This window comes from Heterodontus francisci, chromosome 23 (genome assembly GCF_036365525.1).
Source record: "Heterodontus francisci isolate sHetFra1 chromosome 23, sHetFra1.hap1, whole genome shotgun sequence".
Taxonomy (NCBI): domain Eukaryota; kingdom Metazoa; phylum Chordata; class Chondrichthyes; order Heterodontiformes; family Heterodontidae; genus Heterodontus; species Heterodontus francisci.
Genome location: NC_090393.1, coordinates 62772373 through 62797713, shown reverse-complemented (window position 1 = coordinate 62797713; position 25341 = coordinate 62772373). Strand labels below are relative to the sequence as shown.

The 25341-nt window shown below is 48.9% G+C and overlaps 1 protein-coding gene across 1 annotated transcript; it reads right to left on the bottom strand.

The window, feature by feature from the left end:
- Positions 1–3881: 3881 nt before the first annotated feature.
- LOC137382931 (mucin-5AC-like) lies at positions 3882–24712 on the bottom strand. The gene is made up of 15 exons (XM_068055506.1): positions 24639–24712; positions 23792–23927; positions 21280–21407; positions 20083–20351; positions 18491–18618; positions 16691–16970; positions 16334–16530; positions 15718–15797; positions 13359–13638; positions 10392–10519; positions 8513–8792; positions 7625–7736; positions 7146–7489; positions 6066–6201; positions 3882–4132 (listed from the first exon to the last, which is right to left on the bottom strand). The coding sequence occupies exons 1-15, from the start codon at positions 24710–24712 to the stop codon at positions 3882–3884; spliced, it is 2823 nt and encodes a 940-aa protein (XP_067911607.1).
- Between the last annotated feature and the right edge of the window lie 629 nt (positions 24713–25341).

The following is a 25341-nucleotide window of genomic DNA, read 5'->3' as shown; positions in this document are numbered from 1 at the left end:
CAATGACGATCTCAAACAGGAACCTAACTGTCTCCCCTTGACTTTCAATTGCATTATGATCGCTGAATCCCCCATCATCAACATCCTGGAGGTTACCATTGACCAGAAACTGAACTGGAGTAGCCATATAAATAGAAGAGCAGGTCAGATGCTGGGAATTCTGCAGCGAGTAACTCACCTCCTGACTCCCCAAAGCCTGTCCACCATCTATAAGACACAAGTCAGGAGTGTGATGGAATATTCTCCATTTGCCTGGATGGGTGCAGCTCCAACAACACTCAAGAAGCTCACACCATCCAGGATAAAGCAGCCCACTTGATTGGCACACCATCCACCACCTTCAACATTCACTCCCTCCACCACCGGCGCACAGTGGAGATGCACTACATCAATTTACCAAAGCTCCTTCAACAGCACCTTCCAAACCCAGGACTGCCACCACATAGAAGAACGAAGGCAGCAGACACATGGGAACACCACCACCTGCAAGTTCCCCTCCAAGTCACACACCATCCTGACTTGAAAATTTCCTTCACTGTTGCTGGGTCAAAATCCTGGAACTCCCTCCCTAACAGCACTGTCGGGTACCTATGCCAGATGGGCGGCAGCAGTTTAAGAAGGCAACTCACCACCACTTTCTCAAGGGTAATTAGGGATGGGCAACAAATGCTGGCATTGCCAGCGATGCCCACATCTTTTGAATGAATAAAAAAAACTCTCCTTCCTGACTTTCTAGTTCCATTGCTCATAACCCAGGGCTCACGCAGAAACCCCATCCTATAACTTCACTCACATTCTCCCCATCACCCTGTCTCACAGTCACTGCAGAAACTGTCCTTTTAAACAGGGTGTAACATGACTATCAGCCCATATCCCTCTTAAAGGGACAATCAGCCTACACCTTGTTTAAAGGTGTAGTCAGATATGACAAATGTCTGCTCCATAGATGCTTAGCCTCCTACCTCTCCGTCGCAGTGCCTCCTGCTGATCCTGTGAGTATCTGCGTGGGTTGTAGTGGAGATGGGAATTGGATACAGCTGACCCCAGACTGAACTCCCTGCTGGCATTCCCAGTGTAGAGTTCAGCTTCAAACATCTTTCCCACACTGGCCCACCGATCCATCTGGGAGACGGTAAGCGAGTGAAGAGAGGCGGTTTTATATGTAGTGAGAACACTGCCTGCTCTCATTATACAGCAGAGCTTGGACTAGGGCTCCCTAGACAATGCCACACTCGAGAGTACATCTTCACAGCCCCAGGGACTGATCAACTTAGACTAAAAGCTGCTTTTGTTGCCATATTGATTATCCAGTGTTAAAATAGTGGCTTAAAGTGACACTGATTACCACAGTTGATACTCCTTCCAGCTCCATAAAACTGCTATTAGCAAATATGGACAGAGTTTAGACTTGTAAATCTGAGAGCTGCTGAGTACCTCTCTTCACACCTAGTGTATCGATAAACTTGTAAGGGCTCCTACTTTCACTTGTCCAGTTTCAAGAACCAATAATCTGAGACCTGATACTCTGGTTATAGAAATCTAATAAAAACAAAATCAAAATACTGCAGATGCTGGAAATCTGAAATACAAACAGAAACTGCTGGAAATACTCAGCAGGTCAGGCAGTATCTGTGGACAGAGAAGCAGAGTTAACATTTCAGGTCTGTGACCTTCCATCAGAATTGATTAAACAGATCTAATATTCTGGTTACTCTGGGACCCAATACTCTGGTTACATTAGGAGCTGATGCTGTTTTTAATCTTGTACCTGATGATTTGGATACACTGCGACCGGATGCTTCAGTTACTTTGGAATCTGATGCTCTGTTTACACTGGGATCAGATGCTGCAGCGAGACTAGGAACTTTTGCTGTGATTACAATGGGACCTGTTGCAATGGTTACACTGCGACCTGTTGTAGTGATTACATTGAGAACGGTTGCTGTAACTATATTGCGATCTGATGCTCTGGTTACATTGGGACCTGTTATTGTGATTATCTTGGCAACACTTGGCTGGTTATACTGGGACCTGTTGTTGTGATTACATTAGGACCTGTTGCTCTGTGTACATTAGGACCACTTGCCCTGATTACATGGGAAATTGTTGTTGTAATTACATTGGGACCCATTGCTCTGGTCACACTGGGACATGTTATTGTGATTACATTGGGACCTGATGCTCCGGTTACATTAGAACCTGTTGCTCTGGTTACATTGGGACGTGTTGTTCTGATTACATTGGGATCTGTTGCTCTGGTTACTTTGGGACCTGTTGCTCTCGATGCATTGCGAACTGTTGTTGTGATTACATTAGGACCTGTTGCTCAGGTTACATTGGGATCTTTTGTTCTGGTTACTTTGGGACCTGTTGTTCTGGTTACTCTGGAACCTATCATTGTGATTACATTGGTACCTGTTGCTCCGATTACAATTGGATATGTTGCTCTGCGTACATTAGGTCCAGTTGCCCTGGTTACATGGTTTAGGCTATTGCAGAAAATACGGAAGTATGGGGTTGAAGGTGACTTAGAGCTTTGGATCAGAAATTGGCCAGCTGAAAGAAGACAGAGGGTGGTGGTTGATGGCAAATGTTCATCCTGGAGTTTAGTTACTAGTGGTGGACCGCAAGGATCTGTTTTGGGGCCACTGCTGTTTGTCATTTTTATAAATGACCTGTAAGAGGGTGTAGAAGGGTGGGTTAGTAAATTTGCGGATGACACGAAGGTCGGTGGAGTTGTGGATAGTGCCGAAGGATGTTGTAGGGTACAGAGGGACATAGATAGGCTGCAGAGCTGGGCTGAGAGATGGCAAATGGAGTTTAATGCGGAAAAGTGTGAGGTGCTTCACTTTGGAAGGAGTAACAGGAATGCAGAGTACTGGGCTAATGGGAAGATTCTTGGTAGTGTAGATGAACAGAGAGATCTTGGTGTCCAGGTACATAAATCCCTGAAGGTTGCTACCCAGGTTAATAGAGCTGTTAAGAAGGCATATGGTGTGTTAGCTTTTATTAGTAGGGGGATCGAGTTTCGGAGCCACGATGTCATGCTGCAGCTGTACAAAACTCTGGTGAGACCGCACCTGGAGTATTGCGTGCAGTTCTGGTCACCGCATTATAGGAAGGATGTGGAAGCTTTGGAAAGGGTGCAGAGGAGATTTACTAGGATGTTGCCTGGTATGGAGGGAAGGTCTTATGAGGAAAGGCTGAGGGACTTGAGGTTGTTTTCGTTGGAGAGAAGGAGGAGGAGAGGTGACTTAATAGAGACATATAAGATAATCAGAGGGTTAGATAGGGTGGATAGTGAGAGTCTTTTTCCTCGGATGGTGATGGCAAACACGAGGGGACATAGCTTTAAGTTGAGGGGTGATAGATATAGGACAGATGTCAGAGGTAGTTTCTTTACTCAGAGAGTAGTAGGAGCGTGGAACGCCCTGCCTGCAACAGTAGTAGACTCGCCAACTTTAAGGGCATTTAAGTGGTCATTGGATAGACATATGGATGAAAATGGAATAGTGTAGGTCAGATGGTTTCACAGGTCGGCGCAACATCGAGGGCCGAAGGGCCTGTACTGCGCTGTAATGTTCTAATTCTAATTCTTAACTGTTGTTGTGATTACATTGGGACTTGTTGCTCTGGTTACACTGGGACCTGCTGTGCTGGTTACGCTGAAACATGTCGTTGTGATTACATTAGGACCTGTTGCTCTGATTACATTTGGATCTGTTGCTGACATTGCATTCGGACCTGTTGCTCTGGTTAAAGTGGGACCTTTTGCTCAGATTAGATTGTGATCTTTTGCTCTGTTTACATTGGGAGCTATTGCTGAGACTACATTGGGACCTGTTGATCTCGTTGCGTTGCGAACTGTTGTTGAGACTATATTAGGACCAGTTGTTCTGGTTAGACTGGAACCTGTCGTTGTGATTATATTGGGGCCTGTTGCTCCGGTTACAATTGGACAACTGGTATGCTCTGCGTACATTATGACCATTTGCCTTGGTTACATTGGGAACTGTTGGTATCATTACATTGGGGCCTGCTGTTGTGATTAAATTGGGTCCTGTTGTTCTGGTTACATTGGGACCTGTTGCTCTGGTTACATTGGGGCCTGTTGCTCTGGTTACATTGGGACCTGTAGTAATTTCATTGGGACCTGTTGTTGTAATTACATTGGGACCTGACGCTCTGGTTACATTGGGACCTGTTGCTCTGGTTACATTGGTACCTCTTGCTCTGGTTACATTGGGAACTGTTGCTCTGGTTACATTGGGTCCTGTTGCACTGGTTACATTGGGACCTCTTGCTCTGGTTACATTGGGACCTGTTGCTCTGGTTACTTTGGGCCCCGTGGCTCTGGTTACATTGGGTCCTGTTGCTCTGGTTACATTGGGAACTCTTGCTCTGGTTACATTGGGACCTGTTGCTCTGGTTACAATGGGACCTCTTGCTCTGGTTACCTTGGGTCCTGTTGCTCTGGTTACTTTGGGACCTGTGGCTCTGGTTACATTGGTACATCTTGCTCTGGTTACATTGGGCCCTGTTGCTCTGGTTACATTGGGACCTCTTGGTCTGGTTACTTTGGGACCTGTTGCTCTGGTTACATTGGGCCCTGTTGCTCTGGTTACATTGGGATCTCTTGCTCTGGTTACATTGGGACCTGTTGCTCTGGTTACTTTGGGACATGTGGCTCTGGTTACATTGGTACCTCTTGCTCTGGTTACATTGGGACCTCTTGCTCTGGTTACATTGGGACCTGTTGCTCTGGTTACTTTGGGTCCTGTGGCTCTGGTTACATTGGTACCTCTTGCACTTGTTACATTGGGGTCTGTTCCTCTGGTTACATTGGAACCTTTTGCTCTGGTTATAGTGGGGCCTGTTGCTCTGGTTACATTGGGACCTCTTGCTCTGGTTCCATTGGGACCCGTGGCTCTGGTTACATTGGGACCTCTTGCTCTGGTTACATTGGGACCTCTTGCTCTGGTTACTTTGGGTCCTGTGGCTCTGGTTACGTTGGGACCTCTTGCTCTGGTTACATTGGGACCTGTTGCTCTGGTTACTTTGGGTCCTGTGGCTCTGGTTACATTGGGATCTCTTGCTCTGGTTACTTTGGGTCCTGTGGCTCTGGTTACATTGGGACCTCTTGCTCTGGTTACATTGGGACCTCTTGCTCTGGTTACTTTGGGTCCTGTGGCTCTGGTTACATTGGGACCTCTTGCTCTGGTTACTTTGGGTCCTGTGGCTCTGGTTACATTGGGACCTCTTGCTCTGGTTACTTTGGGTCCTGTGGCTCTGGTTACATTGGGACCTCTTGCTCTGGTTACTTTGGGTCCTGTGGCTCTGGTTACATTGGGACCTGTTGCTCTGGTTACATTGGGACCTCTTGCTCTGGTTACTTTGGGTCCTGTGGCTCTGGTTACATTGGGACCTCTTGCTCTGGTTACATTGAGACCTGTTGCTCTGGTTACATTGGGTCCTGTGGCTCTGGTTACATTGGGACCTCTTGCTCTGGTTACTTTGGGTCCTGTGGCTCTGGTTACATTGGGACCTCTTGCTCTGGTTACATTGGGACCTGTTGCTCTGGTTACTTTGGGTCCTGTGGCTCTGGTTACATTGGGACCTCTTGCTCTGGTTACATTGGGCCCTATTGCTCTGGTTACATTGGGCCCTGTGGCTCTGGATACATTGGTACCTCTTGCTCTGGTTACATTGGGACCTGTTGCTCTGGTTACATTGGGTCCTGTTGCTCTGGTTACATTGGGACAACTTGCTCTGGTTACATTGTTACCTGTTGCTTTGGTTACATTAGGTCCTGTTGCTCTGGTTACATTGGGACCTCTTGCTCTGGTTACATTGGGACCTGTTGCTCTGGTTACTGTGGGTCCTGTGGCTCTGGTTGCATTGGTACCTCTTGCTCTGGTTACATTGGGACCTGTTGCTCTGGTTACATTGGGTTCTGTTGCTCTGGTTACATTGGGACCTCTTGCTCTGGTTACATTGGTACCTGTTGCTCTGGTTACTTTGGGCCCTGTGGCTCTGGTTACATTGGTACCTCTTGCTCTGGTTACATTGTGTCCTGTGGCTCTGGTTACATTGGGACCTCTTGCTATGGTTACTTTGGGTCCTGGGGCTCTGGATACTTTGGGTCCTGTGGCTCTGGTTACATTGGTACCTCTTGCTCAGGTTACATTGGGCCCTGTTGCTCTGGTTACATTGGGACCTCTTGCTCTGGTTACATTGGGACCTGTTGCTCTGGTTACTTTGGGTCCAGTGGCTCTGGTTGCATTGGTACCTCTTGCTCTGGTTACATTGGGACCTGTTGCTCTGGTTACATTGGGTCCTGTTGCTCTGGTTACATTGGGACCTCTTGCTCTGGTTACATTGGGACCTGTTGCTCTGGTTACTTTGGGTCCTGTGGCTCTGGTTACATTGGGACCACTTGCTCTGGTTACATTGGTACCTCTTGCACTGGATACATTGGGTCCTCTTGCTCTGGTGACATTGGGACCTCTTGCTCTGGTTACATTGGGACCTGTTGCTCTGGTTACTTTGGGTCCTGTGGCTCTGGTTACATTGGTACCTCTTGTTCTGGTTACATTGGGACCTGTTGCTCGTGTTACATTGGGACCTCTTGCTCTGGTTACATTGTGACCTGTTGCTCTGGTTTCTTTGGGTACTGTGGCTCTGGTTACATTGGGACCAGTTGCTCTGGTTACATTGGTACCTCTTGCTCTGGTTACATTGGGACCTGTTGCTCGTGTTACATTGGGACCTCTTGCTCTGGTTACATTGGGACCTGTTGCTCTGGTTACTTTGGGTCCTGTGGCTCTGGTTACATTGGGACCACTTGCTCTGGTTACATTGGTACCTCTTGTTCTGGTTACATTGGGACCTGTTGCTCTGGTTACATTGGGTCCTGTGGCTCTGGTTACATTGGGACCTCTTGCTCTGGTTACTTTGGGTCCTGTGGCTCTGGTTACATTGGGACCTCTTGCTCTGGTTACATTGGGACCTGTTGCTCTGGTTACTTTGGGTCCTGTGGCTCTGGTTACATTGGGACCTCTTGCTCTGGTTACATTGGGCCCTATTGCTCTGGTTACATTGGGAACTCTTGCTCTGGTTACACTGGGACCTGTTGCTCTGGTTACTTTGGGTCCTGTGGCTCTGGTTACATTGGGACCTCTTGCTCTGGTTACATTGGGAACAGTTGCTCTGGTGACTTTGGGCCCTGTGGCTCTGGATACATTGGTACCTCTTGCTCTGGTTACATTGGGACCTGTTGCTCTGGTTACATTGGGTCCTGTTCCTCTGGTTACATTGGGACAATTTGCTCTGGTTACATTGTTACCTGTTGCATTGGTTACATTAGGTCCTGTTGCTCTGGTTACATTGGGACCTCTTGCTCTGGTTACATTGGGACCTGATGCTCTGGTTACTGTGGGTCCTGTGGCTCTGGTTACATTGGTACCTCTTGCTCTGGTTACATTGGGACCTGTTGCTCTGGTTACATTGGGTTCTGTTGCTCTGGTTACATTGGGACCTCTTGCTCTGGTTACATTGGTACCTGTGCTCAGGTTACTTTGGGCCCTGTGGCTCTGGTTACATTGGGACCTCTTGCTATGCTTACTTTGGGTCCTGTGGCTCTGATTACTTTGGGTTCTGTGGCTCTGGTTATATTGGTACCTCTTGCTCTGGTTACATTGGGCCCTGTTGCTCTGGTTACATTGGGACCTCTTGCTCTGGTTACATTGGGACCTGTTGCTTTGGTTACTTTGGGTCCAGTGGCTCTGGTTACATTGGGACCTCTTGCTCTGGTTACATTGGTACCTCTTGCTCTGGTTACATTGCGTCCTGTGGCTCTGGTTACATTGGGACCTCTTGCTATGGTTACTTTGGGTCCTGTGGCTCTGATTACTTTGGGTCCTGTGGCTCTGGTTATATTGGTACCTCTTCCTCTGGTTACATAGGGCCCTGTTGCTCTGGTTACATTGGGACCTCTTGCTCTGGTTACATTGGGACCTGTTGCTCTGGTTACTTTGGGTCCAGTGGCTCTGGTTGCATTGGTACCTCTTGCTCTGGTTACATTGGGACCTGTTGCTCTGGTTACATTGGGTCCTGTTGCTCTGGTTACATTGGGACCTCTTGCTCTGGTTACATTGGGACCTGTTGCTCTGGTTACTTTGGGTCCTGTGGCTCTGGTTACATTGGGACCACTTGCTCTGGTTACATTGGTACCTCTTGCTCTGGTTACATTGGGACCTGTTGCTCTGGTTACATTGGGACCTCTTGCTCTGGTTACATTGGTACCTCTTGCTCTGGTTACATTGGGACCTGTTGCTCGTGTTACATTGGGACCTCTTGCTCTGGTTACATTGGGACCTGTTGCTCTGGTTACTTTGGGTCCTGTGGCTCTGGTTACATTGGGACCACTTGCTCTGGTTACATTGGTACCTCTTGCTCTGGTTACATTGGGACCTCTTGCTCTGGTTACATTGGGACCTGTTGCTCTGATTACATTGGGTCCTCTTGCTCTGGTTACATTGGTACCTCTTGCTCGTGTTACATTGGGGTCTCTTCCTCTGGTAATATTGGAACCTTTTGCTCTGGTTATATTGGGGCCTGTTGCTCTGATTATATTGGGACCTGTTGCTCTGGTTACATTCGTACCTCTTGCTCTGGTTACATTGGGACCTGTTGCTTTGGTAACATTGGTACCTCTTCCTCTGGTTACATTAGGACCTCTTGCTCTCGTTACTTTGGGTCCTGTGGCTCTGGTTACATTGGTACCTCTTGCTCTGGTTACATTGGACCTGTTGCTTTGGTTACATTGGGTCCTGTTGCTCTGGTTACATTGGGACCTCTTGCTCTGGTTACATTGGGACCTGTTGCTCTGGTTACTTTGGGTCCTGTGGCTCTGGTTACATTGGTACCTCTTGCTCTGGTTACATTGGGACCTGTTGCTCTGGTTACATTGGTACCTCTTGCTCTGTTTACATTGTGACCTCTTGCTCTGGTTACATTGGGACCTGTTGCTCAGGTTACTTTGGGTCCTGTGGCTCTGGTTACATTGGTACCTCTTGCACTTGTTACATTGGGGTCTGTTCCTCTGGTTACATTGGAACCTTTTGCTCTGGTTATAGTGGGGCCTGTTGCTCTGGTTACATTGGGACCTCTTGCTCTGGTTCCATTGGGACCCGTGGCTCTGGTTACTTTGGGACCTCTTGCTCTGGATACATTGGGACCTCTTGCTCTGGTTACTTTGGGTCCTGTGGCTCTGGTTACGTTGGGACCTCTTGCTCTGGTTACATTGGGACCTGTTGCTCTGGTTACTTTGGGTCCTGTGGCTCTGGTTACATTGGGACCTCTTGCTCTGGTTACTTTGGGTCCTGTGGCTCTGGTTACATTGGGACCTCTTGCTCTGGTTACATTGGGACCTCTTGCTCTGGTTACTTTGGGTCCTGTGGCTCTGGTTACATTGGGACCTCTTGCTCTGGTTGCATTGAGACCTGTTGCTCTGGTTACATTGGGTCCTGTGGCTCTGGTTACATTGGGACCTCTTGCTCTGGTTACATTGGGTCCTGTGGCTCTGGTTACATTGGGACCTCTTGCTCTGGTTACATTGGGCCCTATTGCTCTGGTTACATTGGGCCCTGTGGCTCTGGATACATTGGTACCTCTTGCTCTGGTTACATTGGGACCTGTTGCTCTGGTTACATTGGGTCCTGTTGCTCTGGTTACATTGGGACAACTTGCTCTGGTTACATTGTTACCTTTTGCTTTGGTTACATTAGGTCCTGTTGCTCTGGTTACATTGGTACCTCTTGCTCTGGTTACATTGCGTCCTGTGGCTCTGGTTACATTGGGACCTCTTGCTATGGTTACTTTGGGTCCTGTGGCTCTGGTTACTTTGGGTCCTGTGGCTCTGGTTGCATAGGTACCTCTTGCTCTGGTTACATTGGGCCCTGTTGCTCTGGTTACATTGGGACCCCTTGCTCTGGTTACATTGGGACCTGTTGCTCTGGTTACTTTGGGTCCAGTGGCTCTGGTTGCATTGGTACCTCTTGCTCTGGTTACATTGGGACCTGTTGCTCTGGTTACATTGGGTCCTGTTGCTCTGGTTACATTGGGACCACTTGCTCTGGTTACATTGGTACCTCTTGCTCTGGATACATTGGGTCCTCTTGCTCTGGTTACATTGGGACCTCTTGCTCTGGTTACATTGGGACCTGTTGCTCTGGTTACTTTGGGTACTGTGGCTCTGGTTACATTGGGACCTCTTGCTCTGGTTACATTGGGACCTGTTGCTCTGGATACATTGGGTCCTCTTGCTCTGGTTACATTGGGACCTCTTGCTCTGGTTACATTGGTACCTCTTGCTCTGGTTACATTGGGACCTGTTGCTCGTGTTACATTGGGACCTCTTGCTCTGGTTACATTGTGACCTGTTGCTCTGGTTTCTTTGGGTACTGTGGCTCTGGTTACATTGGGACCAGTTGCTCTGGTTACATTGGTACCTCTTGTTCTGGTTACATTGGGACCTGTTGCTCTGGTTACATTGGGTCCTGTGGCTCTGGTTACATTGGGACCTCTTGCTCTGGTTACTTTGGGTCCTGTGGCTCTGGTTACATTGGGACCTCTTGCTCTGGTTACATTGGGACCTCTTGCTCTGGTTACTTTGGGTCCTGTGGCTCTGGTTACATTGGGACCTCTTGCTCTGGTTACATTGGGCCCTATTGCTCTGGTTACATTGGGAACTCTTGCTCTGGTTACATTGGGACCTGTTGCTCTGGTTACTTTGGGTCCTGTGGCTCTGGCTACATTGGGACCTCTTGCTCTGGTTACATTGGGACCAGTTGCTCTGGTTACTTTGGGCCCTGTGGCTCTGGATACATTGGTACCTCTTGCTCTGGTTACATTGGGACCTGTTGCTCTGGTTACATTGGGTCCTGTTGCTCTGGTTACATTGGGACAATTTGCTCTGGTTACATTGTTCCCTGTTGCTTTGGTTACATTAGGTCCTGTTGCTCTGGTTACATTGGGACCTCTTGCTCTGGTTAGATTGGGACCTGTTGCTCTGGTTACTGTGGGTCCTGTGGCTCTGGTTACATTGGTACCTCTTGCTCTGGTTACATTGGGACCTGTTGCTCTGGTTACATTGGGTTCTGTTGCTCTGGTTACATTGGGACCTCTTGCTCTGGTTACATTGGTACCTGTTGCTCAGGTTACTTTGGGCCCTGTGGCTCTGGTTACATTGGGACCTCTTGCTATGGTTACTTTGGGTCCTGTGGCTCTGATTACTTTGGGTCCTGTGGCTCTGGTTATATTGGTACCTCTTGCTCTGGTTACATTGGGCCCTGTTGCTCTGGTTACATTGGGACCTCTTGCTCTGGTTACATTGGGACCTGTTGCTTTGGTTACTTTGGGTCCAGTGGCTCTGGTTACATTGGGACCTCTTGCTCTGGTTACATTGGTACCTCTTGCTCTGGTTACATTGCGTCCTGTGGCTCTGGTTACATTGGGACCTCTTGCTATGGTTACTTTGGGTCCTGTGGCTCTGATTACTTTGGGTCCTGTGGCTCTGGTTATATTGGTACCTCTTGCTCTGGTTACATAGGGCCCTGTTGCTCTGGTTACATTGGGACCTCTTGCTCTGGTTACATTGGGACCTGTTGCTCTGGTTACTTTGGGTCCAGTGGCTCTGGTTGCATTGGTACCTCTTGCTCTGGTTACATTGGGACCTGTTGCTCTGGTTACATTGGGTCCTGTTGCTCTGGTTACATAGGGACCTCTTGCTCTGGTTACATTGGGACCTGTTGCTCTGGTTACTTTGGGTCCTGTGGCTCTGGTTACATTGGGACCACTTGCTCTGGTTACATTGGTACCTCTTGCTCTGGTTACATTGGGACCTGTTGCTCTGGTTACATTGGGACCTCTTGCTCTGGTTACATTGGTACCTCTTGCTCTGGTTACATTGGGACCTGTTGCTCATGTTACATTGGGACCTCTTGCTCTGGTTACATTGGGACCTGTTGCTCTGGTTACTTTGGGTCCTGTGGCTCTGGTTACATTGGGACCACTTGCTCTGGTTACATTGGTACCTCTTGCTCTGGTTACATTGGGACCTCTTGCTCTGGTTACATTGGGACCTGTTGCTCTGATTACATTGGGTCCTCTTGCTCTGGTTACATTGGTACCTCTTGCTCGTGTTACATTGGGGTCTGTTCCTCTGGTAATATTGGAACCTTTTGCTCTGGTTATATTGGGGCCTGTTGCTCTGATTACATTGGGACCTGTTGCTCTGGTTACATTCGTACCTCTTGCTCTGGTTACATTGGGACCTGTTGCTTTGGTAACATTGGTACCTCTTCCTCTGGTTACATTAGGACCTCTTGCTCTGGTTACTTTGGGTCCTGTGGCTCTGGTTACATTGGTACCTCTTGCTCTGGTTACATTGGACCTGTTGCTTTGGTTACATTGGGTCCTGTTTCTCTGGTTACATTGGGACCTCTTGCTCTGGTTACATTGGGACCTGTTGCTCTGGTTACTTTGGGTCCTGTGGCTCTGGTTACATTGGTACCTCTTGCTCTGGTTACATTGGGACCTGTTGCTCTGGTTACATTGGTACCTCATGCTCTGTTTACATTGGGACCTCTTGCTCTGGTTACATTGGGACCTGTTGCTCTGGTTACTTTGGGTCCTGTGGCTCTGGTTACATTGGTACCTCTTGCACTTGTTACATTGGGGTCTGTTCCTCTGGTTACATTGGAACCTTTTGCTCTGGTTATAGTGGGGCCTGTTGCTCTGGTTACATTGGGACCTCTTGCTCTGGTTCCATTGGGACCCGTGGCTCTGGTTACATTGGGACCTCTTGCTCTGGATACATTGGGACCTCTTGCTCTGGTTACTTTGGGTCCTGTGGCTCTGGTTACGATGGGACCTCTTGCTCTGGTTACATTGGGACCTGTTGCTCTGGTTACTTTGTGTCCTGTGGCTCTGGTTACATTGGGACCTCTTGCTCTGGTTACTTTGGGTCCTGTGGCTCTGGTTACATTGGGACCTCTTGCTCTGGTTACATTGGGACCTCTTGCTCTGGTTACTTTGGGTCCTGTGGCTCTGGTTACATTGGGACCTCTTGCTCTGGTTACATTGAGACCTGTTGCTCTGGTTACATTGGGTCCTGTGGCTCTGGTTACATTGGGACCTCTTGCTCTGGTTACATTGGGTCCTGTGGCTCTGGTTACATTGGGACCTCTTGCTCTGGTTACATTGGGCCCTATTGCTCTGGTTACATTGGGCCCTGTGGCTCTGGATACATTGGTACCTCTTGCTCTGGTTACATTGGGACCTGTTGCTCTGGTTACATTGGGTCCTGTTGCTCTGGTTACATTGGGACAACTTGCTCTGGTTACATTGTTACCTTTTGCTTTGGTTACATTAGGTCCTGTTGCTCTGGTTACATTGGTACCTCTTGCTCTGGTTACATTGCGTCCTGTGGCTCTGGTTACATTGGGACCTCTTGCTATGGTTACTTTGGGTCCTGTGGCTCTGGTTACTTTGGGTCCTGTGGCTCCGGTTACATAGGTACCTCTTGCTCTGGTTACATTGGGCCCTGTTGCTCTGGTTACATTGGGACCCCTTGCTCTGGTTACATTGGGACCTGTTGCTCTGGTTACTTTGGTCCAGTGGCTCTGGTTGCATTGGTGCCTCTTGCTCTGGTTACATTGGGACCTGTTGCTCTGGTTACATTGGGTCCTGTTGCTCTGATTACATTGGGACCTCTTGCTCTGGTTACATTGGGACCTGTTGCTCAGGTTACTTTGGGTCCTGTGGCTCTGGTTACATTGGGACCACTTGCTCTGGTTACATTGGTACCTCTTGCTCTGGATACATTGGGTCCTCTTGCTCTGGTTACATTGGGACCTCTTGCTCTGGTTACATTGGGACCTGTTGCTCTGGTTACTTTGGGTACTGTGGCTCTGGTTACATTGGGACCTCTTGCTCTGGTTACATTGGGACCTGTTGCTCTGGATACATTGGGTCCTCTTGCTCTGGTTACATTGGGACCTCTTGCTCTGGTTACATTGGTACCTCTTGCTCTGGTTACATTGGGACCTGTTGCTCGTGTTACATTGGGACCTCTTGCTCTGGTTACATTGTGACCTGTTGCTCTGGTTTCTTTGGGTCCTGTGGCTCTGGTTACATTGGGACCAGTTGCTCTGGTTACATTGGTACCTCTTGTTCTGGTTACATTGGGACCTGTTGCTCTGGTTACATTGGGTCCTGTGGCTCTGGTTACATTGGGACCTCTTGCTCTGGTTACTTTGGGCCCTGTGGCTCTGGTTACATTGGGACCTCTTGCTCTGGTTACATTGGGACCTCTTGCTCTGGTTACTTTGGGTCCTGTGGCTCTGGTTACATTGGGACCTCTTGCTCTGGTTACATTGGGCCCTATTGCTCTGGTTACATTGGGAACTCTTGCTCTGGTTACATTGGGACCTGTTGCTCTGGTTACTTTGGGTCCTGTGGCTCTGGCTACATTGGGACCTCTTGCTCTGGTTACATTGGGACCAATTGCTCTGGTTACTTTGGGCCCTGTGGCTCTGGATACATTGGTACCTCTTGCTCTGGTTACATTGGGACCTGTTGCTCTGGTTACATTGGGTCCTGTTGCTCTGGTTACATTGGGACAATTTGCTCTGGTTACATTGTTACCTGTTGCTTTGGTTACATTAGGTCCTGTTGCTCTGGTTACATTGGGACCTCTTGCTCTGGTTAGATTGGGACCTGTTGCTCTGGTTACTGTGGGTCCTGTGGCTCTGGTTACATTGGTACCTCTTGCTCTGGTTACATTGGGACCTGTTGCTCTGGTTACATTGGGTTCTGTTGCTCTGGTTACATTGGGACCTCTTGCTCTGGTTACATTGGTACCTGTTGCTCAGGTTACATTGGGCCCTGTGGCTCTGGTTACATTGGTACCTCTTGCTCTGGTTACATTGCGTCCTGTGGCTCTGGTTACATTGGGACCTCTTGCGATGGTTACTTTGGGTCCTGTGGCTCTGGTTACTTTGGGTCCTGTGGCTCTGGTTATATTGGTACCTCTTGCTCTGGTTACATTGGGCCCTGTTGCTCTGGTTACATTGGGACCTCTTGCTCTGGTTACATTGGGACCTGTTGCTCTGGTTACTTTGGGTCCAGTGGCTCTGGATGCATTGGTACCTCTTGCTCTGGTTACATTGGGACCTGTTGCTCTGGTTACATTGGGTCCTGTTGCTCTGGTTACATTGGGACCTCTTGCTCTGGTTACATTGGGACCTGTTGCTCTGGTTACTTTGGCTCCTGTGGCTCTGGTTACATTGGGACCACTTGCTCTGGTTTCATTGGTACCTCTTGCTCTGGTTACATTGGTACCTCTTGCTCTGGTTACATTGGGACCTGTTGCTCTGGTTACATTGGGACCTCTTGCTCTGGTTACATTGGTACCTCTTGCTCTGGTTACATTGGGACCTGTTGCTCGTGTTACATTGGGACCTCTTGCTCTGGTTACATTGGGACCTGTTGCTCTGGTTACTTTGGGTCCTGTGGCTCTGGTTACATTGGGACTACTTGCTCTGGTTACATTGGTACCTCTTGCTCTGGTTACATTGGGACCTCTTGCTCTGGTTACATTGGGACCTGTTGCTCTGATTACATTGGGTCCTCTTGCTCTGGTTACATTGGTACCTCTTGCTCGTGTTACACTGGTGTCTGTTCCTCTGGTTATATTGGAACCTTTTGCTCTGGTTTTCTTGGGGCCTGTTGCTCTGATTACATTGGGACCTGTTGCTCTGGTTACATTGGTACCTCTTGCTCTGGTTACATTGGGACCTGTTGCTTTGGTAACATTGGGTCCTGTTGCTCTGGTTACATTGGGACCTCTTTCTCTGGTTACATTGGGACCTGTTTCTTTGGTTACATTGGGTCCTGTTGCTCTGGTTACATTGGGACCTCTTGCTCTGGTTACATTGGGACCTGTTGCTCTGGTTACTTTGGGTCCTGTGGCTCTGGTTACATTGGTACCTCTTGCTCTGGTTACATTGGGACCTGTTGCTCTGGTTACATTCGGTCCTGTTGCTCTGGTTACTTTGGGCCCTGTGGCTCTGGTTACATTGTGATCTGTTGCTCTGGTTACATTGGGTCCTGTGGCTCTGGTTACATTGGGACCTCTTGCTCTGGTTACTTTGGGTCCTGTGGCTCTGGTTACTTTGGGTCCTGTGGCTCAGGTTACATTGGTACCTGTTGCTCTGGTTACATTGGGACCTGTTGCTCTGGTTACATTGGGACCTCTTGTTCTGGTTACATTGGTACCTCTTGCTCTGGTTACATTGGGACCTGTTGCTCTGGTTACATTGGGGCCTGTTCCTCTGGTTACAGTGGGACCTGTAGTAATTTCATTGGGACCTGTTGTTGTAATTACATTGGGACCTGACGCTCTGGTTACATTGGGTCCAGTGGCTCTGGTTGCATTGGGACCTCTTGCTCTGGTTACATTGGGACCTGTTGCTCTGGTTACATTGGGTCCAGTGGCTCTGGTTGCATTGGTACCTCTTGCTCTGGTTACATTGGGACCTGTTGCTCTGGTTACATTGGGTCCTGTTGCTCTGGTTACATTGGGACCTCTTGCTCTGGTTACATTGGGACCTGTTGCTCTGGTTACTATGGGTCCTGTGGCTCTGGTTACATTGGGACCACTTGCTCTGGTTACATTGGTACCTCTTGCTATGGATACCTTGGGTCCTCTTGCTCTGGTTACATTGGGACCTCTTGCTCTGGTTACATTGGGACCTGTTGCTCTGGTTACTTTGGGGACTGTGGCTCTGGTTACATTGGGACCTCTTGCTCTGGTTACATTGTGACCTGTTGCTCTGGATACATTGTGTCCTCTTGCTCTGGTTACATTGGGACCTCTTGCTCTGGTTGCATTGGTACCTCTTGCTCTGGTTACATTGGGACCTGTTGCTCGTGTGTCATTGGGACCTCTTGCTCTGGTTACATTGGGACCTGCTGCTCTGGTTACTTTGGGTCCTGTGGCTCTGGTTACATTGGGACCACTTGCTCTGGTTACATTGGTACCTCTTGTTCTGGTTACATTGGGACCTGTTGCTCTGGTTACATTGGGTCCTCTGGCTCTGGTTACATTGGGACCTCTTGCTCTGGTTACTTTGGGTCCTGTGGCTCTGGTTACATTGGGACCTCTTGCTCTGGTTACATTGGGACCTGTTGCTCTGGTTACTTTGGGTCCTGTGGCTCTGGTTACATTGGGACCTCTTGCTCTGGTTACATTGGGCCCTATTGCTCTGGTTACATTGGGAACTCTTGCTCTGGTTACATTGGGACCTGTTGCTCTGGTTACTTTGGGTCCTGTGGCTCTGGTTACATTGGGACCTCTTGCTCTGGTTACATTGGGACCAGTTGCTCTGGTTACTTTGGGCCCTGTGGCTCTGGATACATTGGTACCTCTTGCTCTGGTTACATTGGGACCTGTTGCTCTGGTTACATTGGGTCCTGTTGCTCTGGTTACATTGGGACAATTTGCTCTGGTTACATTGTTACCTGTTGCTTTGGTTACATTAATTCCTGTTGCTCTGGTTACATTGGGACCTCTTGCTCTGGTAACATTGGGACCTGTTGCTCTGGTTACTGTGGGTCCTGTGGCTCTGGTTACATTGGTACCTCTTGCTCTGGTTACATTGGGACCTGTTGCTCTGGTTACATTGGGTTCTGTTGCTCTGGTTACATTGGGACCTCTTGCTCTGGTTACATTGGTACCTCTTGCTCTGGTTACATTGGGCCCTGTTGCTCTGGTTACATTGGGACCTCTTGCTCTGGTTACATTGGGACCTGTTGCTCAGGTTACTTTGGGCCCTGTGGCTCTGGTTACATTGGTACCTCTTGCTTGGGTTACATTGCGTCCTGTGGCTCTGGTTACATTGGGACCTCTTGCTATGGTTACTTTGGGTCCTGTGGCTCTGGTTACTTTGGGTCCTGTGGCTCTGGTTATATTGGTACCTCTTGCTCTGGTTACATTGGGCCCTGTTGCTCTGGTTACATTGGGACCTCTTGCTCTGGTTACATTGGGACCTGTTGCTCTGGTTACTTTGGGTCCTGTGGCTCTGGTTGCATTGGTACCTCTTGCTCTGGTTACATTGGGACCTATTGCTCTGGTTACATTGGGTCCTGTTGCTCTGGTTACATTGGGACCTCTTGCTCTGGTTACATTGGGACCTGTTGCTCTGGTTACTTTGGGTCCTGTGGCTCTGGTTACATTGGGACCACTTGCTCTGGTTACATTGGCACCTCTTGCTCTGGTTACATTGGTACCTCTTGCTCTGGTTACATTGGGACCTGTTGCTCTGGTTACATTGGGACCTCTTGCTCTGGTTACATTGGTACCTCTTGCTCTGGTTACATTGGGACCTGTTGCTCTGGTTACATTGGGACCTCTTGCTCTGGTTACATTGGGACCTGTTGCTCTGGTTACTTTGGGTCCTGTGGCTCTGGTTACATTGGGACAACTTGCTGTGGTTACATTGGTACCTCTTGCTCTGGTTACATTGGGACCTCTTGCTCTGGTTACATTGGGACCTGTTGCTCTGATTACATTGGGTCCTCTTGCTCTGGTTACATTGGTACCTCTTGCTCGTGTTACATTGGGGTCTGTTCCTCTGGTTATATTGGAACCTTTTGCTCTGGTTCTATTGGGGCCTGTTGCTCTGATTACATTGTGACCTGTTGCTCTGGTTACATTGGTACCTCTTGCTCTGGTTACATTGGGACCTGTTGCTTTGGTAACATTGGTTGCTCTTCCTCTGGTTACATTAGGACCTCTTGCTCTGGTTACTTTGGGTCCTGTGGCTCTGGTTACATTGGTACCTCTTGCTCTGGTTACATTGGGACCTGTTGCTTTGGTTACATTGGGTCCTGTTGCTCTGGTTACATTGGGACCTCTTGCTCTGGTTACATTGGGACCTGTTGCTCTGGTTACTTTGGGTCCTGTGGCTCTGGTTACATTGGTACCTCTTGCTCTGGTTACATTGGGACCTGTTGCTCTGGTTACATTGGGTTCTGTTGCTCTGGTTACATTGGGACCTCTTGCTCTGGTTTCATTGGTACCTGTTGCTCAGGTTACTTTGGGCCCTATGGCTCTGGTTACATTGTGATCTGTTGCTCTGGTTACATTGGGTCCTGTGGCTCTGGTTACATTGGGACCTCTTGCTCTGGTTACTTTGGGTCCTGTGGCTCTGGTTACTTTGGGTCCTGTGGCTCAGGTTGCATTGGTACCTGTTGCTCTGGTTACATTGGGACCTGTTGCTCTGGTTACATTGGTACCTCTTGCTCGTGTTACATTGGGGTCTGTTCCTCTGGTTATATTGGAACCTTTTGATCTGGTTATATTGGGGCCTGTTGCTCTGATTACATTGGGACCTGTTGCTCTGGTTACATTGGTACCTCTTGCTCTGGTTACATTGGGACCTGTTGCTTTGGTAACATTGGTACCTCTTCCTCTGGTTACATTAGGACCTCTTGCTCTGGTTACTTTGGGTCCTGTGGCTCTGGTTACATTGGTACCTCTTGCTCTGGTTACATTGGGACCTGTTGCTTTGGTTACATTGGGTCCTGTTGCTCTGGTTACATTGGGACCTCTTGCTCTGGTTACATTGGGACCTGTTGCTCTGGTTACTTTGGGTCCTGTGGCTCTGGTTACATTGGTACCTCTTGCTCTGGTTACATTGGGACCTGTTGCTCTGGTTACATTGGGTTCTGTTGCTCTGGTTACATTGGGACCTCTTGCTCTGGTTTCATTGGTACCTGTTGCTCTGGTTACTTTGGGCCCTGTGGCTCTGGTTACATTGTGATCTGTTGCTCTGGTTACATTTGGTCCTGTGGCTCTGGTTACATTGGGACCTCTTGCTCTGGTTACTTTGGGTCCTGTGGCTCTGGTTACTTTGGGTCCTGTGGCTCAGGTTACATTGGTACCTGTTGCTCTGGTTACATTGGGACCTGTTGCTCTGGTTACATTGGGACCTCTTGCTCTGGTTACATTGGTACCTCTTGCTCTGGTTACATTGGGACCTGTTGCTCTGGTTACATTGGGGCCTGTTCCTCTGGTTACAGTGGGACCTGTAGTAATTTCATTGGGACCTGTTGTTGTAATTACATTGGGACCTGACGCTCTGGTTACATTGGGACCTCTTGCTCTGGTTACATTGGGCCCTGTTGCCCTGGTTTCACTGGAACATATCATTGTGCTTACATTGAGACCTGTTGCTCTGGTTACATTGGTACCTCTTGCTCTGGTTACATTGGGATCTGTTGCTCTGGTTACATTGGGTCCTGTTGCTCTGGTTACATTGGGACCTCTTGCTCTGGTTACATTGGGAACTGTTGCTCTGGTTACTTTGGGTCCTGCGGCTCTGGTTACATTGGTACCTCTTGCTCTGGTTACATTGGGCCCTGTTGCTCTGGTTACATTGGGAGCTCTTGCTCTGGTTACATTGGGACCTGTTGTTCTGGTTACATTGGGACCTCTTGCTCTGGTTACATTGGGTCCTGTTGCTCTGGTTACATTGGGACCTCTTGCTCTGGTTACATTGGGACCTGTTGCTCTGGTTACATTGGGACCTCTTGCTCTTGTTACATTGGGACCTCTTGCTCTGGTTACATTGGTACCTGTGGCTCTGGTTACATTGGGACCTCTTGCTCTGGTTACATTGGGACCTGTTGCTCTGGTTACATTGGTACCTCTTGCTCTTGTTACATTGGGCCCTGTTGCTCTGGTTACATTGGGGCCTCTTGCTCTTGTTACATTGGGGTCTGTTCCTCTGGTTACATTGGAACCTTTTGCTCTGGTTATAGTGGGGCCTGTTGCTCTGATTACATTGGGACCTGTTGCTCTGGTTACTTTGGGTCCTGTGGCTCTGGTTACATTGGGACCTCTTTCTCTGGTTACATTGGGACCTGTTGCTCTGGTGACATTGGGTCCTGTGGCTCTGGTTACATTGGTACCTCTTGCTCTGGTTACATTGGGACCTCTTGCTCTGGTTACATTGGGACCTGTTGCTCTGGTTACTTTGGGTCCTGTGGCTCTGGTTACATTGGTACCTCTTGCACTTGTTACATTGGGGTCTGTTCCTCTGGTTACATTGGATCCTTTTGCTCTGGTTATAGTGGGGCCTGTTGCTCTGGTTACATTGGGACCTCTTGCTCTGGTTCCATTGGGACCTGTGGCTCTGGTTACATTGGGACCTCTTGCTCTGGTTGCATTGGGACCTCTTGCTCTGGTTACTTTGGGTCCGGTGGCTCTGGTTACGTTGGGACCTCTTGCTCTGGTTACATTGGGACATGTTGCTCTGGTTACTTTGGGCCCTGTGGCTCTGGTTACATTGGGACCTCTTACTCTGGTTACTTTGGGTCCTGTGGCTCTGGTTACATTGGGACCTCTTGCTCTGGTTACATTGGGACCTCTTGCTCTGGTTACTTTGGGTCCTGTGGCTCTGGTTACATTGGGACCTCTTGCTCTGGTTACATTGAGACTTGTTGCTCTGGTTACATTGGGTCCTGTGGCTCTGGTTGCATTGGGACCTCTTGCTCTGGTTACTTTGGGTCCTGTGGCTCTGGTTACATTGGAACCTCTTGCTCTGGTTACATTGGGACCTGTTGCTCTGGTTACTTTGGGTCCTGTGGCTCTGGTTACATTGCGCCCTACTGCTCTGGTTACATTGGGCCCTGTGGCTCTGGATACATTGGTACCTCTTGCTCTGGTTACATTGGGACCTGTTGCTCTGGTTACATTGGGACCTCTTGCTCTGGTTACATAGGGCCCTATTGCTCTGGTTACATTGGGCCCTGTGGCTCTGGATACATTGGTACCTCTTGCTCTGGTTACATTGGGACCTGTTGCTCTGGTTACATTGGGTCCTGTTGCTCTGGTTACATTGGGACAACTTGCTCTGGTTACATTGTTACCTGTTGCTTTGGTTACATTAGGTCCTGTTGCTCTGGTTACATTGGGACCTCTTGCTCTAGTTACATTGGGACCTGTTGCTCTGGTTACTGTGAGTCCTGTGGCTCTGGTTGCATTGGTACCTCTTGCTCTGGTTACATTGGGACCTGTTGCTCTGGTTACATTGGGTTCTGTTGCTCTGGTTACATTGGGACCTCTTGCTCTGGTTACATTGGTACCTGTTGCTCTGGTTACTTTGGGCCCTGTGGCTCTGGTTACATTGGTACCTCTTGCTCTGGTTACATTGCGTCCTGTGGCTCTGGTTACATTGGGACCTCTTGCTATGGTTACTTTGGGTCCTGTGGCTCTGGTTACATTGGGTCCTGTGGCTCTGGTTACATTGGTACCTCTTGCTCTGGTTACATTGGGACCTGTTGCTCTGGTTACTTTGGGTCCTGTGGCTCTGGTTACATTGGGACCACTTGCTCTGGTTACATTGGGACCTCTTGCTCTGCTTACATTGGGACCTGTTGCTCTGGTTACATTGGGTCCTGTTGCTCTGGTTACATTGGGACCTCTTGCTCTGGTTACATTGGGACCTGTTGCTCTGGTTACTTTGGGTCCTGTGGCTCTGGTCACATTGGGACCACTTGCTCTGGTTACATTGGTACCTCTTGCTCTGGATACATTGGGTCCTCTTGCTCTGGTTACATTGGGACCTCTTGCTCTGGTTACATTGGGACCTGTTGCTCTGGTTACTTTGGGTACTGTGGCTCTGGTTACATTGGGACCTCTTGCTCTGGTTACATTGGGACCTGTTGCTCTGGATACATTGGGTCCTCTTGCTCTGGTTACATTGGGACCTCTTGCTCTGGTTACATTGGGACCTGTTGCTCGTGTTACATTGGGACCTCTTGCTCTGGTTACATTGGGACCTGTTGCTCTGGATACATTGGGTCCTCTTGCTCTGGTTACATTGGTACCTCTTGCTCTGGTTACATTGGGACCTGTTGCTCGTGTTACATTGGGACCTCTTGCTCTGGTTACATTGGGACCTGTTGCTCTGGTTACATTGGGTCCTGTGGCTCTGGTTACATTGGGACCTCTTGCTCTGGTTACTTTGGGTCCTGTGGCTCTGGTTACATTGGGACCTCTTGCTCTGGTTACATTGGGACCTGTTGCTCTGGTTACTTTGGGTCCTGTGGCTCTGGTTACATTGGGACCTCTTGCTCTGTTTACATTGGGCCCTATTGCTCTGGTTACATTGGGAACTCTTGCTCTGGTTACTTTGGGACCTGTTGCTCTGGTTACTTTGGGTCCTGTGGCTCTGGTTACATTGGGGCCTCTTGCTCTGGTTACATTGGAACCAGTTGCTCTGGTTACTTTGGGCCCTGTGGCTCTGAATACATTGGTACCTCTTGCTCTGGCTACATTGGGACCTGTTGCTCTGGTTACATTGGGTCCTGTTGCTCTGGTTACATTGGGACAATTTGCTCTGGTTACATTGTTACCTGTTGCTTTGGTTACATTAGGTCCTGTTGCTCTGGTTACATTGGGACCTCTTGCTCTGGTTACATTGGGACCTGTTGCTCAGGTTACTGTGGGTCCTGTGGCTCTGATTACATTGGTACCTCTTGCTCTGGTTACATTGGGACCTGTTGCTCTGGTTACATTGGGTTCTGTTGCTCTGGTTACATTGGGACCTCTTGCTCTGGTTACATTGGTACCTGTTGCTCAGGTTACTTTGGGCCCTGTGGCTCTGGTTACATTGGTACCTCTTGCTCTGGTTACATTGCGTCCTGTGGCTCTGGTTACATTGGGACCTCTTGCTATGGTTACTTTGGGTCCTGTGGCTCTGGTTACTTTGGGTCCTGTGGCTCTGGTTATATTGGGACCTCTTGATCTGGTTACATTGGGCCCTGTTGCTCTGGTTACATTGGGACCTCTTGCTCTGGTTACATTGGGACCTGTTGCTCTGGTTACTTTGGGTCCTGTGGCTCTGGTTGCATTGGTACCTCTTGCTCTGGTTACATTGGGACCTGTTGCTCTGGTTACATTGGGTCCTGTTGCTCTGGTTACATTGGGACCTCTTGCTCTGGTTACATTGGGACCTGTTGCTCTGGTTACTTTGTGTCCTGTGGCTCTGGTTACATTGGGACTACTTGCTCTGTTTACATTGGTACCTCTTGCTCTGGTTACATTGGTACCTCTTGCTCTGGTTACATTGGACCTGTTGCTCTGGTTACATTGGGACCTCTTGCTCTGGTTACATTGGTACCTCTTGCTCGTGTTACATTGGGGTCTGTTCCTCTGGTTATATTGGAACCTTTTGCTCTGGTTATATTGGGGCCTGTTGCTCTGATTACATTGGGACCTGTTGCTCTGGTTACATTGGTACCTCTTGCTCTGGTTACATTGGGACCTGTTGCTTTGGTAACATTGGTACCTCTTCCTCTGGTTACATTAGGACCTCTTGCTCTGGTTACTTTGGGTCCTGTGGCTCTGGTTACATTGGTACCTCTTGCTCTGGTTACATTGGGACCTGTTGCTTTGGTTACATTGGGTCCTGTTGCTCTGGTTACATTGGGTCCTCTTGCTCTGGTTACATTGGGACCTGTTGCTCTGGTTACTTTGGGTCCTGTGGCTCTGGTTACATTGGTACCTCTTGCTCTGGTTACATTGGGACCTGTTGCTCTGGTTACATTGGGTTCTGTTGCTCTGGTTATATTGGGACATCTTGCTCTGGTTTCATTGGTACCTGTTGCTCTGGTTACTTTGGGCCCTGTGGCTCTGGTTACATTGTGATCTGTTGCTCTGGTTACATTGGGTCCTGTGGCTCTGGTTACATTGGGACCTCTTGCTCTGGTTACTTTGGGTCCTGTGGCTCTGGTTACTTTGGGTCCTGTGGCTCAGGTTGCATTGGTACCTGTTGCTCTGGTTACATTGGTACCTGTTGCTCTGGTTACATTGGGACCTCTTGCTCTGGTTACATTGGTACCTCTTGCTCTGGTTACATTGGGATCTGTTGCTCTGGTTACATTGGGTCCTGTTGCTCTGGTTACATTGGGACCTCTTGCTCTGGTTACATTGGGAACTGTTGCTCTGGTTACTTTGGGTCCTGCGGCTCTGGTTACATTGGTACCTCTTGCTCTGGTTACATTGGGCCCTGTTGCTCTGGTTACATTGGGAGCTCTTGCTCTGGTTACATTGGGACCTGTTGCTCTGGTTACATTGGGACCTCTTGCTCTGGTTACATTGGGTCCTGTTGCTCTGGTTACATTGGGACCTCTTGCTCTGGTTACATTGTGACCTGTTGCTCTGGTTACATTGGGACCTCTTGCTCTTGTTACATTGGGACCTCTTGC